This window comes from Condylura cristata, unplaced genomic scaffold (genome assembly GCF_000260355.1).
Source record: "Condylura cristata isolate star-nosed mole 26May11 unplaced genomic scaffold, ConCri1.0 scaffold00029, whole genome shotgun sequence".
NCBI classification, from domain to species: Eukaryota; Metazoa; Chordata; class Mammalia; order Eulipotyphla; family Talpidae; genus Condylura; species Condylura cristata.
The window spans coordinates 11,157,085-11,175,241 of record NW_004567130.1 but is presented as its reverse complement, the minus strand read 5'-3'; the positions used below and the strand labels follow the sequence as shown (position 1 = coordinate 11,175,241).

The following is an 18,157-nucleotide window of genomic DNA, read 5'->3' as shown; positions in this document are numbered from 1 at the left end:
GTGGCCCAAGCAGTGCAGACGTCCCACACACCCCTCCTGCTCGGCCCTGGGGGATTGAGCTTGGTGGGCGTGGGTGGCTGTTTACACCAGGACCATGCCTCAGCATGTGCATGTGATCACTTCCATTGATTCCTGGAACTACTATTAGAGTAAGTATTATTTTTTACACATCTGTTTATTTATGCATACAGAACTGGGGTACGGGGCAGTGAGGGTGTCTTCCCAGAGACAGAGTGGGGAGCACAACAGGCAGATAGAAGTACACTGCTGAGGGGAGCAGCGGGCGGGTCAGGAGAGGTCTGCCGCGCTATGTGGTCACCTCTGTGGTTGGGATCGAACTCATGCGGAAGTGGCCTTAGCTTCTCAGTGCTGTGCTTTAACCCGCTGCACCACCTGGGAGGGCCCAAGAGTAATTATTTTTAGCCTGAGTATCTTGAATGCTAGCTAAATAAGCCTTTATTAGACTCGTCCAGCGAGGAGGCACACTTACCTTACTGAAAGGTAAGTGAAATGCCAACTGAGTAACATGTTGGGTTCAGACCATGGTTGGGTGGGATAAGCTGCCTTTTAAATTTTATATTCCATAACCTTCATTTTTAGTTCTGGAATTGATTTTAGTATGGAATATATGTTTTTTAAGATTTATTTATTGATGTATACAGAACTGAGGCACAGGCCAGAGGTGCAGGGGCGGTGAAAGGATTCACCAGAGATGAGTGGGGAGCAGAATGGGCAGATCATCGAAGTACATTGCTGAGGGGAGCAGCGGGCGGGTCAGGAGAGGTCTGCCGCGCCATGTGGTCACCTCCGGGGCAGGCGGGAATGGAACTCATGCGGAAGTGGCTTTAGCTTCTTAGTGATGTGTTTTAACCCGCTGTGTCACCAGGGAGGGCCAAGATTAGTGATGATTTTTATTGCAAGTTTCCAGAATATCTAAAATGAACACGCAATCTTTTATTAGACAAAAAGAAGAGAGAAGATACCATTCAAAGGAGCTGTAGTTAGGAGGGTTTTTAATAGTTGCTTATTTGATAAGTTTAATTTTCATTCTCGTTTCCCTACTCTCTCATAAATCATTCCATTTTAAAAGGAAAATCCAGAAAAGCAAATTTCTTAAAATATACATTTGTCTTTAGTTCTTGCATGTTTGTCCCCCAAGGAGTACTTATGCCTGTAGATAATCTCCTCCCCTGACCCCCCTCTCCCTTGTGTGTAGTGTGGAGTATTATTCAGCTTTGAAAAAGGTCTTGCCATTTGCAACAACATAGAGGACCCTCGAAAGTATTATGCTAAGTGAAATAAGTCAGTCAGAGAATGACAAATACTATGTAATCTTATATGAGGATTCTTTAATAATAAAAAAAAGCTCATTGTTTAAAAAGAACAGATTGGTGGCCAATCCATTCAGGTTCAAATGGCCAACTATGGGGGAGGGTTATTGGTGAGCAGTGAGTGAAATTAATGTGAGTGACTAGAAGATCAAACATTCATTGATAAGGCATAGGATATAATGAATAGCATGACAGCTGTAGTTAATACCATGTTATATATTAGAAAGTTACAAGAGTAGACAGAGTTCTCAGCACAAAAAATGTGTTTAGTGATGAATGCAAACTAGGTTTATTGTATTGATCACTTCACAATACAAAGATTGAATTAAGTACCTGAAACTACTATAACTTTATGTCAATTATATTTGTTTTTTTGAATAAGAATGTTTATGAAGAGGAAACTCTGTAAACTACAAAGGTCTTTTTTCTACTTGCATTTACTTTGGGAAATAGCTAAGGAAGTGCATGCCTTGTGCTGGTGTGTTTTAATCCTGTATGCTGAAAATTAAGGCCTTGTAATCACACATATTTTCCTCTACCTATAACTCCCGTGGGGCAGTAAAGACTCTAAACTGTTCTAATTTTTGCCAGGAGACCATCTAATCCCTAAGGTAATTTAGAGGCATTATTCTGTTTGCTGATATTCATAATTGTTCTCATTCAGCAGTGATTAAGAGGCTGCAGTGGATAATAAAACACCAACAGCCTTCTTGTCATTAGCTGAAAAGATTATCCTTCATTTGAGTGGTTGGGACATTGGTGTTGAGCAAATTGAATGCATAAAAATGCGCAATATTACAATTCTCTCATCCCTCAGATTTGATCCTTGTCAGTTCTGCAGTGAAGACCCCCCTTGTCAGTTCTGCAGCTAACAATGCACAATGCTGTCCATCTTGATGCTTGGCTTAAATTTTAGCTGCCACAGAGTTAGTACGCCATTCTGAATTGGAGACAACACCTCAGTGAAAATGCAGCTCCTTGGAGCCTAAAGGACTTGGGGGGCGGGGAGAGAATGATAATAATGACAACTACATTTTACAGGGGTGGAGTGGGGGATGGGGTCAAAGATGGGGGGCAGGGGTAATTGCACTGGACTATGGTGATGGCACAAGGGTGAAATGGTGATGGGAAGCCCATGGGGATTAGAACTGAGATGGAAAAAGGCACAAATTGATGTAAAAATTAATTTTTTTAAGTGAAAAAAAAAATGTTGCTCCTTGAGAGCTGGACATGCCCTCCGCTTCATAGAGCAAATATCCGTTAAGTTCCCTCTAGCAAACTGCTCCCTGCTGCTAGCACAGCTAAGTTTTGGGTTGTGTTTGTGGGTGAGCAAGCGGCAGTAGAACTGGGGAGGGGGCTCCCGCTGCAGTTGAGATGACATTTTGTGACATCGGCAGGCACTGCACATGTGGAGCAGCTGGCAATAAAGAAAACCTTAATTAAGAAAGACTACAACTCCTCATTTGAGGACGGATCATAAACCGTCAGCATTTACTTTGCAAAGCTGACATCTGACCCTTAGAAAACGGTACTTTGCTTCCCTGGCTGTCTGCAGTTTCGAAATAACAGTGATTCGGAAATCTGCTTTCTCAGAAAAAGAGAAATGTGTGCTGACCAAGATAGCGAGCAGGGATCAGCACAGTTTTTCTGGAATGGTCCAGATGGTCAATATTTTAGGCTTTGTGGACTCTCCAGCCTGTTTCCACCATGCGTTTCCGTTCCGAGCGTGGACAGCCACTGATGTCCCTTCGCTAGTAGCGTGGCTATCGTCCTGTGAAGCTTTAGTCTGCACACGGGAATCTGAATCCCATTTAATGTGTGCATGCATCATGAGATCTTATTAATTCTTTGCCCTGCCCCAACCCCCACCCCATCCCACCCTGCTACCTCTTAAAAATGTAAAAGCCATCCTTAGCTTGAGACAAAAGCCAGCAGCTTCCTCCGACTGGTCTCTGGTCACGCTTGCAATCCTTTAACACACAGCGTCAACACTTGTTTGTAGACTTCACCCACCACTGGCCAAGCTGCTTCTACTGGCTTTATTAAGAATCTTACTTTCTCCTTAAGTACCTACTGATGCCATCGAGGATGTTTGGGTGACCTTGCTCTGTGGCCCAGCCATGTTCTATGACTCAGCATGAGAATTAGCTCACACGTGAACTTGAGAATTGCTACGATAGAAAAATTAGCCATTCTGGGACGTGAAGCACCTTGGAGGATCGGTGAACACCATCGCCCATTTGTGCTCACTGGCTTCGTATCTGTCTTCTGGAAGCATCACTGGCTGTATGCACTCTGCACATGGGGTGCAAGATAGAAAGTGCCCTGGAAATGTTTTAAGTCTGCACCTGTCTCTACGTGATCAGCTCTGTGTATTCAGCTAGGGAGACTTTGAAGACTCCCCTCCCTCCCCCCACGACTGTATGAAGAAGCCTCTGATGTTGAACATTTTATCCTGTTAAGAATGTCTTTTAAAAAGGCTATAAGAAATTTTCCTTCTACTAGGCTCCCTGGGTCTGAGCATTCAGCTAAATTTTAACGTGTCAGCTTTAAGGGAATCACCCTCGCTGGGTGGGGGTGGTGCGGGCCTGTGGTCCCTTGTAACGTAGCAGATGTCCCAAACTGTTGTTCATCAAGATGTTTTTGGTGTCTGTGCCCGGGAGATGGCCTTTTGCTCCTGGAGGCTGGGAGGTGTCTGGGAAGCTGCCCCCTCACTAACCGAACTGCGGGCCGGATTTCTGGCCTGAACCCAGAAGTTTGAGAGGCTCGGGGCTCATAGAGAACCTGACAGGCGATTGTATTATGAAAGCTGACATGCTGAATGGCCCCCTTTTCACGACATTCTTTACCTGTCTCTTTGTGTTAAAGTGGGGACAAGCAGAATAGTAGAGGAGAGAGTCGGGCCAGGCCGGAGGGAGATGGCAGGTGGGGTAAATATGGGCAGCTTCCTGTGTGGAGCTGGTGTAGACCGTGTAACAAGAAAGGGTCGCACAGAACAAATCTCTTTTGTTCCCTGTCATCTTTAAATGAGTGTCAGAGTAGGCGGGGGGCTTTGACCGTTAACCGCACAATTTAGCCAGTCTGTTGAAGCCTGTGGGCGCCACCTCCTCAGAGTTTCTCAGCTTAGAAAAGAAGGCCCCCAGCCCCTCATAAATGGGCCATCTCTTGTTCTTTGTGTCCAGACTGCCCAGTGTGAAATCCACAGTGACGTTAAATGTTTTCTAATGAATAATTACTGAAAGGAAATGGAGGACTATATGTGTAATGGATTGTAGCGCATTAAAATGTTTTATTTTGCGCACAAAAATGTTGTCCTTCACAAGCACCATGATTGTTGCGAGAACGCCTTTGTGCGGGACCTGCTTCAGTGGATTATCTGCAAGCGTTTCCATCGCAAACGGGAATCAAAGGGAGCCTTTGGCAAACGAACGTTTTTCAAGATGGCAGCCATGAAACACATTTAGTATTTAGAGTTGTGGGTCTTAAAGGAATGTTTGAACCCAGGAGATTTTCTCACTGACTTCCCCCCCTTTGGATTTGGGGGAGTGAAGTGGCTCTCCCTGCCCTCTGTCCTGTTCTGGCGGTCCGGCTGTCCACCTTCACAACTCTGGAGTCTGCTTCTTAGCAAGAAGCCAAGGCCCCAGGAGTGGACAGTGGGCATTTTCTCCTGGCTAAACTTCATTTTTCTTCTGCCTGGACAAATAGGAGATGGCAGGGAATTTCCACTGTCACCTGCTAGTTAATTCATTAAGAATTTTCTGGTGGGTTTGACGGAACCGTTGGTATGCAAGTGGCTATTCAGTGTTTCTCTAAGGACTGAGGCCCTGGGGACATGGGTTTCTGACTTTGTTTCTGGGTTAGTGTGGCTGTGTCAGCTTGGGAGTGTCAGTGCTGTTTTGCTGCCAGTTTGACAACTGCCATAACCAAGAGTTCACACTCTCCCCTCCTCCTCCCCTTCTCTCCCACCACCCTAGTCCCCCAATAATATTAGGGAGCTGGAGACAAGAGTAGCTATGGTTTGCTAAGGTTTGTAGACTAAACTTTCATTCAAAACCTAGCTTCCCCACTCTCTGCACTTCAGATTTGGTGCAATAGGGGGTAGATGTATGTTTTTCCCTGAAAACCATTTCTCTAGATGGAGAATGTGCTGCATCAAAAAACCTCTGCAGTCTTGTAACCAACATTTCGCTGGGGACATAGAACACACTAGAAACGCTGTTCCTCTTTCATTCATACCCACATAAAATAACCTTGATTTAGGTTTTCATGATCTGATTTTGAATCAGTTCCTGAGCATTTACCAAGAAAAGGTCTTTTTTTCACAAGATGGAAGCATCTAGGTCCATTTAACTAGTACACAGATAAGTGTGGCCGTATATCTTAATGTGTATCAGGAAAAATAACTGGGATATCCCATGCAACGCTCTTTCAATACTGTTAATTAGGAGACGAAAGTAGATGCTGTTGTTACTCCTGCCTCGGTGAGAGGAAGCGACTAGTAGAAAGCTGAGGCTGGGACAGCAAACCACAGCTGAGCAGGGCACGCAGGACTCGTTCAGGGCTGTCTCTCCAAACGCAGACAGCATCCCACCCCAATCCGGAGAGAAGTAGATGCCCAACAGTGTTTATTGCCCAATCACCAGAGGCTCTGTGGTCCTGTCAGCAAACACTAGTTTTGATTCCTAAAATACGAGCGCCCAAATAATTGTTGGGGAGCATTGCAGTGCACTATGGGGCTGGATTTGGCTGGGAAAGGCGGGGCTCTGCTGGCTGGGAAAGGACATAGCTCTGTGCAGGTGAACGCTTTTACCTTCTGAGCACCTCCGTGATCCAAAAGCTGCTTCCCTGAATTTAAGATTTAGTATCTCAAATCTATCCAGTGTTTTCTTTTGTTTCAATGGTGCAAACAACATATAACAATTGCATCATGACAAAAACAGTTGCCCTTATGCCCAGTAAGAATGATGTTCTTTTCTTGGGCCAGATGCAGGAAGTGAAGACCGAACTCTGCTCCCATCTGTCTGGCACAGTGTTTGGCCTCTGTGAAGTGTCTCCCCCATCTCCCTTCATCTCCCTCCCACCAGCTCCCCAGTTAGGAGCAGTGTCCCCATTTGGCCTTTTGTTATACGTCTTCAGATGTGGTCCCCGCCACAGACAAGGTGTTGCTGTTTTGTGCCTTAGTTAAATGGCACTTGTGTTTCTTTTGGATCATGCATTTAGTATTACTTTCACAATGCATTAAGAAAATTCCCCAGGGCATGCTCTGCTGCTCACCCAGTCCCCCAGGGACTCCTTGACTGCCTCCCAACTGAGTGCGAAGCAATGGCCCTCTTCCCCTTCTAGCCATACAGTCAAGATCTAAGTTGCCAGAGGGAGCAGTCTGAAAGTCCGAGCTGTGTCCTCACCCACTGCACGGCTAAAGTTGGTGGGATCATCTTGCTGGCCTGTCCCCCCTGTGCCCTCACAGGAGAGAGGACACATGGTGGGAGGTCAGAGGAGGGGTGTGTTCTTGGGAGGGTAAAAGCAGGTGTCTGGCCTCACACCTTCTTGGGCCATGCATGTTGGCTGAGTTAAATCTCTTTGTTGAACCTCCCTAACCTGAACTCAGTATAGATCTCATTTCTCAATGTTGTCTTTTAAGTCCTTCTACAATTAAAAAAAGAGCGTGCATTCTGGAGTCTACGGTTGAACATTGGTCCAGTGTGACAAGTTCTTTAACCTCTGTATCTGTTTCCCCATCTGCAAAGTTGGCAGTAAAGGGCCTCTTCCCCCTCTTACCCCACGGGCTTGATGACCTCATCCATGAGAAGCATTGAGGCTTGTGGGTGGCACTCAGGCAGCCCAGGATCTTGCAGGTGGCACTCCCGTGGGAGGGTGGTGGGGGAGCACTCTGCATTGGTGGAAATTGAGGGGATTATGAGGAATGTGTATGCACCCATTGTGTCTGCTTGCCAAAGTGTATAAACTGGGAGCAATGGAGTTATTAGGTCAGAGGGGTGTATCTTCGACTTTTCAAGACTATGCAGGATGGTTTGCCAAAGGTGTTGAACCAAGTGATGCTTGTCTTCAGAGCATAAGTTTCTCTTGGCCCACATTCTGAGGAGTCGCCAGATTGCCCCCCACGAGGCAGTGCTGTCTTATACCCCTGCCCACCATGTGAGAAGCTCCCAGTGCCCCACTTCCTCACCACCACTTGCTGTAATGAGTTGGGGTGGTGGCCTGTGCAGTGGTACCTCACTTGGCTTCGACTGGCTTTTCCCTTTTTAACATGTAGTTTCCCTTCCACATTTCTTCAACAAATATTGAAAAAAAAGTAGTTTCCCTGTCTGGATTGGGGCACTTGTAAACAGCAGCATTGCTTAAAATGTTTTTCTTTTCCTTTCCTTTGCATTGGAAGTTCATACTAGAGAGCCCTCGCTGGTGGCACAGCAGGTTAAAGCACAGCACTATGAAGCTATCGCAGCCACTGCAGCACGAGTTCGATCCCCGTCAGGGAGTGACCCACAGGGTGTGGCAGGACCTCTCTTGACCTGCCAGCTGCTCCCCTCAGCAGTGTATTTCACTCTGTTTGCTTGTTCTGCTCCCCGCTCTGTCTCTGGTGAATCCTCTCACCCCCACACCTCTGGCCTGTACCCCAGTTCTTGTATGCATGAATAAATAAATCTTCAAAAAAAAAGTTGACATGCTTGTGTCATTTGTGCTTTTTAGATTTTCTGTTTTAGATGATTTTTTGGCCACTGTTTTGTCAGTGGCTGAGCGTTAAGCGCCTCCACAGTGAGGCTCAATCCACAGCGCCACCCACACTCTAGTGGCACACACTCTAGTGGCACACACTGCCACTCGGAAAAGGAATGAGAGCGTTGCTATAAACAACTCTGAAGTGATCGCCAAGGTGGATTCTTTTTGTTTTACTTTACTTTTTAAACACTTTGTTATATTTTTGTACAGTATTTGATTTTTCTCCCTCAAGTATAGTCCCCATAAATCTCCCACTGCCATGTCACCTGTGAGCTGTCACCAGAGTCCCTTGTGCTCTTCGCTCTCCTGTTTTGGCCCCTCCCCTCACCTCTCCTCTGCTGTGTGCCTCAGATCTGTGGTCAGCTTGTAAGTTTTGTCTTTTTCCTGACCCTTCATTCAGTTTCCCTGTATTCTACCTGTAAGTGAAATCATCTGATATTTTTCTTTTCCCTTCTGATTTATTTCACTGCACATAAACCCCTACAGCTTCTTCCATGTTACTGCAAAGAAGTTTGTCCTTTTTGATCACTGAGTAATATTCCATTGTGTTTATATACAACATCTTTTTGATCCATTCATCTGTTATGGGATTTTTTCCATATCTCAGCTATTATGAATAGTGCTTCAGTAAACATAGGCATACGGATTTCCTTTCAAATTAGTGTTTTTGTGTCCTTAGGGTAGATTCCTAGGAGAGGACTCACAGGATCATATATGGTAGATCCAAATTTTAATGGGCTTTTGTTTTGTTTGTATGTAAAAGAACTAGGGTATAGGCCAGAAGTGCAGGGGATAAGAGGACCCACCAGAGACAGAGTGGGGAGCAGAACAAGCAGATCTACTGAAATCCACTGCTGAGGGAGCAGCGGGTGGGTCAGGAAAAGTTTGCTGGGCCATGTGGGTCAGCTCCCTGGCTGGGGATCAAACTGAGGCTGTAGCAGTAATAGCACTGAAACTTAACCCGTAGGCCACCAGGGATACCCCAATTTTAATATTTTGAGGAAATTCCACACAGCATTCCATTGTGGCTGGACCAGTTTGCATTCCCACCAGCAATGCAAGAGGATTCCTTTTTCTCCACATCCTCACCAGCATTTGTTGTTGCTAGTTTTTGTTTTGTTTTAATATGTGTGGTTCTCACTGGAGTGAGGTTGTATCTCATTGTGGTTTTGGTTTCTATGAAGGGTGGATTTCTTAGTGAAAAGCTAGGGTCGGGAAAATGGCATTTAAACATTCCAAATATATGCCTAGAAGAAGAAGGGGATAAATCTTATGTGTATTTGCTTAAATTTAAGACCATTTGAACACATCAATATTATTAAATGGTGAGTTAATAAAGAAAGAAGTGGCAGCCAGGTGGCCATCATGCTGGTGAAAGGGCTGATATTATTGGAGACTGTTGTACGTGTATCATGGAATAAACAGTGAACACTTGCTGAACCTGAAATTTTGGATAGAAGAACAGGGAAGTGACATAAGAAAAATAAGTTTCAGTGTAAACCTTTGTTTAGGTGTTTGAAATGTACAGAATCAGAATTAACATATGATCTTTTATTTTAAAAATACTTAACATTCTTGACTAAAAAGGCATTGAGATAACGACCATTTGAAACACTGATTGGTAGCAACGAATGCCTCTAGTGTCTGATTGCGGTGTCTTCTTCCCTTGAAAGAAGCCAGCAGGCAGAGCCAAGTTAATGGGGAGAGAACAGAAATAAAATTTCATAAAGACCAACAGAATTTAAGGTAGTAGGTACTATGCGGAACTGTATTTTTAAAAATTGTGAACAAAGGTAGAAAAACACAGTGGTAGGTGTCCAGTGACTCTTCTACTTTAATTTCACAATACCGATTTTATCATGATAAAAATATTTCATACTTTTCTCCTCCCTTCTCCCACCCCAGATGTGTTTTGAGACACTCTGATAAAGCTGAGCTAGCTCAGCTTTCCTGCTGCTATGCCATCAGTAACTATCAAAAGATACGTCAAAAGGACTGACAGTCCCCTACTCAATACCCACTGACCAAAATGGAGTAATTTGAGTATCAATAGGATACTAATTGCCATGGGATGAAACACATCAAATACATTTAACCCCCTGAGCTGCTAATGACAGTACAGCTCATTATCACCTGTGGAGGATGGTATGGAATCAACTCATTATTCTGAAAAACTGGTAAATCAAGCATTTAGCCTGCCTTTCCTGTATAAACTGTGCTTGAGGGCAGCCAAGATATTGCTTTATAGAAAGGCCCCAGTAAATGAAGGCATAGTAGAAGTGGACTCTTACTTTTTTTTTTTTTTTTGCTAATGTATGCGAGAGCCCTGACATCTTAAATACTCTGCTTTTGTGTCTTCTGCTCTAGCTACACTTCACTGCCTATGAAATCTCCTTGCCAAAACAAATCAGCCCCCTATCTAATGAGACACCAGTTTTCAGGAACTGCTGAAGGAGGAATATGTTACAAGTCCCCATATATTGCAATCGATAAAAGCTAGACTGTGGCAAACTTGACAATACCAGCTGTCAAAGCGAGGGAGAGGGGAACCTATACAAGAGACTTGAAAGGCACTTTGATGAAATACAAGGTGCAGAACCTTGTTTGGCTCCTGATTTGACCAAGCCAACTGCAAAAGATAAATGATTTCATAATAAGTAAGTTGAATATTGACTGGGTCTAATCATTAATATTAAAAACTTCTATGAGCCTCCCTGGTGGCCTAGGGATAAAGTCTCAGTGTTACTACCACAAAGGACCAATGAGATGGTCTGAGTTCTATCCCCAGCCAGGGAGCTGACCCACATGGCACAGCAGACCTCTCCTGTTTCACCTGCTGCTCCCCTCAGAGTATTTCAGTCAATGGCCTGTTCTGCTCCCAGTCTGTCTCTGGTGAATCCTCTCACCACCCCTGCATCTCTGCACCCCAGTTCTAATATGCAAAAATATTTTTAATTGTATTTTTTAAAGATTTATCTATGCATACAGAACTGGGGTACAAGCCAGAGGTACAGGGATGGTGAAAGAATTCACCAGAGACAGAGCAGGGAGCAGAACAGGCAGATCGACTTAAGTACACTGCTAAAGGGAGCAGTAGGCAGATCAGGGTAGGTCTGCTGTGCCATGTAGAACACCTCTGGGACTGGGGATTGAACTCGCACTGAAGCGACTGTGGCTAGATTGCAGTGCTGCACTTTAACCCAATGCACAACCTAGGAGGCCCCCCAATTTTTTAATTCCAGTAGAGTTCTTCACATATAATAATGTTAGATAAATAGATTCTTTAAGATTTCTTATTTGATATTAGAGATGCCTATTGAAATGATGATCAGTGATAGCTGTGTGACTTAGCTTGAGCAAATCCAGTGGCAGCAATGAGTGAGGTCGTTGCCATGAGTGAGGTGTTTGCTGAAGCTGGGTGGTGAGTCCCCTGGGCTTGTTTTGATACCTGGTGTAGAAACATGTTTCATCATGAAGTATTTAACTGTATATATTTATGGGAGTAGTAAAGAAAGCGAGGAAATAGAAAGTAGTACAGACGGTCCATAATAAAGACATGTACTATAAATGTGAAGGAAAGGCCTATAGTACTATAAATGTTACAAATAACCATAAAGTCGTAGTGTAGAATGACGATAAAGAAAGTGCTCAAATAGTAAAATTGGGCACCGTGATTGCAGGGGACACAGTCGTTTGCAGATATCCCTTGTCTCAGGACTTCCCCAGATGCCCCCCCCCCATAGGTCTACCAGCAACCCAGTGCCTGCCAAATCACCCAGCCACCGGTACACTTCTTGTACTCCCTCCCCGGCTCGAACACTAGCTAGGGCTGTCTAGAAGGTGCTATGGGCATGTCATCACTGCGTGTACAGCGTTTCTGAAGAATGGAATTGTTGAATCCCTCGATTTCAGCTGAAACAGCGGAGCCATCCACGACAGGGGTGACTTGTGGTCTGGAGAGTGTGGTGCACAGGTGGAATTTCAACTGCTTGAAAAGGCTAAATCTGTGCTCCACGAAAATTCCTATGAAATCCTAAATTCCTGATTTTCCGTCAGTGGGGGGGAGTGGCCACATGTGGCGCATGCGTGCTGGTGTCAGCTGGCTGGAGCGGCGTGTGGCTGGGGCACCGAGTGAGCCCCAGCACCCCAGTCTGCCCTACCCAGTGCCTGCAGGACCCCCAGCAGCACTTAGTGGTTCTTGCTCTGCCCATTGCGTTACAGTATCTTATCACCCCCAAGCTGTGATTCTTTCTTAGGCATAGTCAAGTCCTCTCCTTCTATTTGGTCATTTCTGGATTTAATTTTCCTTTTAGACAGTCTCTAAATCATCTTTTCAGTCAAAATAGAGCCACTTCAATCTATTACCATCTCCCCTTCTGTTCTCATATTCATCTCTTTGATATTCTTTTTTTAAAGATTTATTTACTTATGCATACAGAACTGGGGTACAGGCCAGAACTGCAGGGGGCGGTGAGAGGCTTCACCAGAGACAGAGTGGGGAGCAGAACAGACAGATGGATGAAGTACACTGCTGAGGGGAGCAGCGGGCGGGTCAGGAGAGGTCTGCCGCGCCATGTGGGTCAGCTCAGAAGTGGCTGCGGGTGGCTTGCAGTGCTGTGTCCTAACCCGGTGCACTACCAGGCAGGGCCTGACAATCTTGTCAGTCTCATTACGACACTAGTTTCCCCGTGTCCTTTCAAAGATATTTTGAGGCATTTCTAGGGTGCTGCACAGATGGAGATTTGGGGAGAGTGGTTTGCATGGAAAGAACAGGAAAACTGTCTCCACCCCCCACCTGCCCCCCCTTGACCCGTGCATTTCTTCATCTGGCTGTTCCCAAGTCCCAGCCCTTTATAATGACCCTTTAACCCCATCTAAAAAAGATATTGTGCAATGAAAAATAAAGATAAAGAAGCCCAGATACTAGAATTGGAATATTGCTACACATTGAGCCCTACTCGCTTCAGCCTTTGCAAGTTAATCTTGCACCTGTGCAAGATTAGTCGGGTCTCTGGGTGCAGCTCCAGACCCTGAAGGACTCCAGCCCACTCCCGACTTCACAGAGCCTCTCTGACGACTGACTGCCTGGTGATTTCCCTCCCCCCCACCCTTGTTCTTGTTTCTAACGGCAGAAGCAAGCAAGTATTCAGAGTGCTGACGTTGGGTCTGGCACTGCTCCAAGGGCTTTGCACGGCTCTGTCCAAATCATCAGCCCTGTGGAGTCGGTACAATGATTATTCCATTTCACAGGCATGAAACAGACAGGGACTCAGAGATTGAGACTTTCTCAAGGTTGTACCACCAGGAAGAGACAGAGATGGGATTTGAACTTGGACAGCTCATGTTCCAAATTGCGCTTAATCTGTAAGCTGTTCTGCCTGACTTTAAAGATAAGTGCAAAAAAAAAAAAAAAAGGAAAAGCCCTTTTAAATGGGAATATTGGAATCACTATTCTTCCATCTAAGTGCATTACTTTCAACTTTGAGAGCAGGCGGTTCTTCTAGCTGCATTTGGCTAGGGAAGGGAGACATCTGGTGGCCGCCTGTTTTTTTTTGTTTTTTTTTTTAACTTTTTATTAGTGAAAATTTCAAATAAATCCAAAGTAAACAGAAAGGTATAAATCCCCCCTATGCCCAGGCCCCAGCTTCAAGGATATCTACCCTCTGCTAACCTGATTTCATCTATACCTCTACCCACTCTCCCCCTCCTTGATTCTTTCTTATTCTCTTTAAAATAAAAGTTCCATAAATCCACATGCAACTCTGTACATACACCCAGGAAACTCGCTGCCTACCAAGATAGAGAACATTTCCATTGCTCTAAAAATGCCACAGTCCCCTCTGCGCCAGCGACAGTTGTCCTGAATCTTCGCTGTAGATTAGCTCTGCTTGTCCCAGAATGTCATCCAGAGAGGAGCGCGGGCAGGCGCCCTTTGTCCTGTGCCCTTTCCTGGGCTTCGAGTCTGGGGCACCCCCGCCCCAGCATTGTGTGCGGCCATTTGCCTTTCATCGCTCCATTCTGTCTGCAGATGTGTGCGTCCATTCTCCAGTTGATAGAAATTTGGATTGTTTCCAGGTTGAGCCCATTGAAGAAAGTTGATGTAAACCTCCATGTTCAAGTCTTTTTTGTGGACATATGTTTACATTTCTCTTGTGTAAATACTTGGGAATGGAACTGTTGGATCAAAGGGAAGGTGGTTAACTTCATTAGAAACTGCCAGACCTTTCCCCAAAGTGATTTCACCACTTCACGTTCCAGCGGGCTCCTGGGATCGGGAAACCCTCCGGGGGACTGCGGCTGTAATTCACATTTCCCTGCTGATTAATGACGCGAGCAGCCTCTGTGTCCTTACTGACCGTTTTCTGCTTCCATTAGAAGTGTCCATTTTAGTCTTTTGTCCATTATTTACTGGGTTTTTACTACGACACTGCGGGAGCATCTCATTCTGGGTTGGAGTTTTGCAGGCCTGCATTTTCTGCCAGTCTGTGGCTTGTCTATTCATTTTCTTAATAGTCTTCCTGTGAGAACGTTCATATTTGCTGAAGTTGAATTTCATTTTTTCTTCTATAGCTGTTTCTTCCTGTATCCTAAGACAACTCTGCCTTCTTTCAAATGCAAAGATACTCTCTTGTTTTCTCTCAGTAGCTGTATAGGTTTTTGTATTTACACTTAAGTCCAAGATCCACCTCAAGTTTATTGTTGACATGCACACCACATGCATGTGCTCATGTGTGCACTCCTTTACGCACATGTGTGTACACGCTGTGTGCTCCTCATATGTGTGAATACGTGTTTGCATGTGGGTGCATACATGTGTGTGCTGTGTGTGTCCGTGCGTGTTGTATGTGTGTTGTGAGGTAGCGGTTGAAATTAGATTTTTTCCTGTGGATATCTAGTATCTAGTTGTTCCCTCACCACTGGTGAAGACAATCCTTTTCTGTACTGGATTGCTTTGGCACCGTTGTCAAAAATCAATCAACACAGCGTGAGTCCTCTGGCTTAGCTTCTTTTCAGTGTTGTGCTGGCTCTGCTAGGGCCTCTGGCCGCCCTTATGCGCCTTTGCCAACTTAGTGTCCCTGATCAGGCTCAGCCTGGAGCGCCAGCTGTGTTAACAGCGCTAGTCACCTAAGCATTTCTCCTTGAAGGGGCTGTGTCCCGGTGCTCCGGCGGGACACTGCGGAGCAGAAGCCTTCGCGTCCTGGCCCCTTGGCTGTGCTTTGCTTTGGTCCCGTTTCCCTGAGCAGTGGCTCCTGGGAGCTGTGCATTGGCAGTGTATCTGGACTAGAGTCCCTCGGTGACCTCGCAGTCCAGACTCGGGCCTGGTGAGCGCCTGCCGGCACTCCGACCGGCTCACACACTGGTCTTCTACCTCAGCAGCATCCCTCAGCTTTGCTGAGCCCTGGACACCTTTGCCCGTGGCCCTTCTGAAGCAAAAGAGCAGCCCCGGGCCATTGGCCTGACCCTGTCCGCTTGCAGTACCCAGAGGGGTGTTTTGCCTGGGGCAGTGGTTGGAGGTGACCCTGGTAACTCAACAGGATTTCTGTTCTCCCCAAAGTTGCTACTATGCCTTCTCCAGTGTGGTCCGAAGCCCCACCAGGGGGAGGGGACCCTCTAAATTTGTCCTTGTTAAAATAATCATTCCAATAAATTCCCTTTCTCACCAAACTCACCGTTCATTTGGGAATTACGTAGTGAGTTTAGGCAAGTGACATTTATGTGAGTGCAGGATGGTGTGACCGTGTTATGAGGGATGTGGAAACTCCTGCCTTTGATCTAGCTAGTGAGAGAACAAAATCATTGATTTAAAGTCAAACCAGGCTCCGCGCAGTGATGATGCTGTGCAAGGGTTGGATGTCCTCCCAGTCCCACACGTGAGCATGGCACCGGCTAAAGGTTTCAACAGTGGGGACCTACGTGTCACCATGATGCGTTCTTCAGGAAAATGACTGAGCCCAACATTTGCTCTCCTTCGCAGAGATGGCTTCAGTATTTCTCTAGGGCAAGATAACTTAGGAAATCAAAAGATCTAAAGCTGTACATGACAACCAGAGGCCCCCTATTAAGGGGGCTCATCCATGGCTCCATGGCTCATGTCCCCTTCCTCTTCTACCTGTACCCCCTTGGGAACAAGTCTGGAAACCACTAGTACATTACCGGCAGTAAACAGGCTGTGTCTCAGGTTCACGACCTCACCTGGGCTCTCTCATAAGCTCGTGCTCCGAGACTTTCCTTCTATTGACAAGCACCAGAAAAGCAGGCTTTGGGGCCATATCCTGACTGCGCTTCTGGCAGGTCCTGGAAGCGTCTAATAACCTCTGTTCTCAGAGTCCTCTTCTGTAGAATGGGTGTGATGATACTACTCACCCTAGAGGGTCAAATGCAAATGAATGGATAAGACAGGCAGGCATTCAGGATGCTGTGCAGGAAATGCCCGTTCCTGCCATCATTTCTCCTATCACCATCATCTTGTCCTAATCAGGCAGCAGAACATGACCTTACTCTCCACTCACCCTGGGGCTTCGCATCTTGCCACCTTGCCTAGCAGACCTCTGATAGGAGTTACGAAGAACTAAGCTGTGAGGGTGCCCTGTTCCTGCAGAAAGAAGTAAGGCGGAAGCACATTCGTCTGCACATGGAAGGGGCGCTGACGGCCCGGGACAAGGTCGGGGTGCAGGATTTTGTGCTGCTGGATGCACACACCAGTGAATCTGCTTTTCTGGAAAATCTCCGCAAGCGTTTCAGCGAGAACCTCATCTATGTAATGTAACCCGTGACTCGGATGTTTTCATACAGTGGTGGCTTCCCCCTCCCGCCCCGCTTCCAGTCTGAGCTTAGATGTCTCTGCCTTCCTAGCTACCAGCTAGGTGGCTTCCTTACTCGCCATCTGCACCCTCTAGTCTACTTACCCCTGTCTTAGCATGTAGCTCTGATTGCAGTAATCCTGATCCCTTGGTTGTCTGTCTGTCTGTCTGTCTGACCTTGCCCCGCCCCATGTGAGCGCCACAAGAGCAAAGACCCCACCAGTCTCACTTACCATGTTAGACCCCCAACATGGAACAGTCATAGGCTGTGATGGTCTTGCACTGCAGCCACCTGCACCCTGGAATGTCTCACTGGTGCCTTGGTTCATTCCCTCAGACATACATTGGGACTCTCCTTGTATCAGTGAATCCATACCAGGAGCTGGGAATCTACACGGTGAGCCAGATGGAACTTTATCAAGGAGTCAATTTCTTTGAACTGCCACCCCATGTGTAAGTAGCACCCAACAGGAGTGTCTGTCTTTCCTCCTTCATCTCCTCTCTATTTACCCCCAGAATCCCTCCTTTCATTTATCTTTCATCCTGTCCAAATCCCTGATGCATGCTCATAGGTTCTGTATCTCACTTAGGCTGCCACTTTCTTGTGAAATAATATCATTCAAAGCAGTAGAATATTCCAGCAGATCATCACCAAATCTCAGCTTAAATGTGATGAACAGTGAAATCCTCCTATAATGGCTAACACCCAAGCGTGGCTATAGAGGGGTCTTCTCGGGCAGCAGGTTGCTGTAGTGCCCTCTGCTGGTGCCTGAGTGTCATGGTCACTGGGAGGAAAACCCATTGGTAGAAACCTGGGGATTGCACAATCAATTCATTAAGATGAGCAATTTGCTGCCTGGCCTCTATGTGACTCAGGTGCTGATGAACTTCTCAGGTCTCCTCCTTGGTCACTTCGCTATTCCCATTTCCCAAGGCTTCAATACATCTTTCTGAATCACCAGCACCAGTGACTGAAATGGGCGGCTTTCCAACTTTACCATGTGCTCAGATCATGTTACTGGAAGATTATCATTCTTTAGTGTTCTTATCTTGGTGCTAATGGTGTCAAAATCCTTTTCCCTCTTGTTTTAAAGATAACAGCAGTTTTAAAATCCTTTTGGCTTTCTGTCTCTTAGCACTCGAGGTTATGAGAAGAGAAAACATGAGATCTTATGTCTTGAATAAGATTTAGATACGATGTTATTTCCACCTAGTTAATAGACTATCATTTTGGTATGCACCTTGGTATTTGTGCTGCTCTTAAAAGAAATGCTTATTTTTAAAAGA

General features: G+C 45.8%; 1 protein-coding gene across 1 annotated transcript in view; it reads left to right on the top strand.

The window, feature by feature from the left end:
- The first annotated feature begins 475 nt into the window (after positions 1-475).
- MYO1H (myosin IH) overlaps positions 476-18,157 on the top strand; it is a 48,621-nt gene continuing 30,939 nt past the window's right edge. The window contains exons 1-3 of the mRNA XM_012731025.1: positions 476-501; positions 16,669-16,827; positions 17,208-17,323. Of these exons, the coding sequence (XP_012586479.1) occupies positions 16,702-16,827; positions 17,208-17,323 (242 nt within the window). The 5' untranslated portion in view covers positions 476-501; positions 16,669-16,701. The remainder of the gene's footprint in view (positions 502-16,668; positions 16,828-17,207; positions 17,324-18,157) is intronic.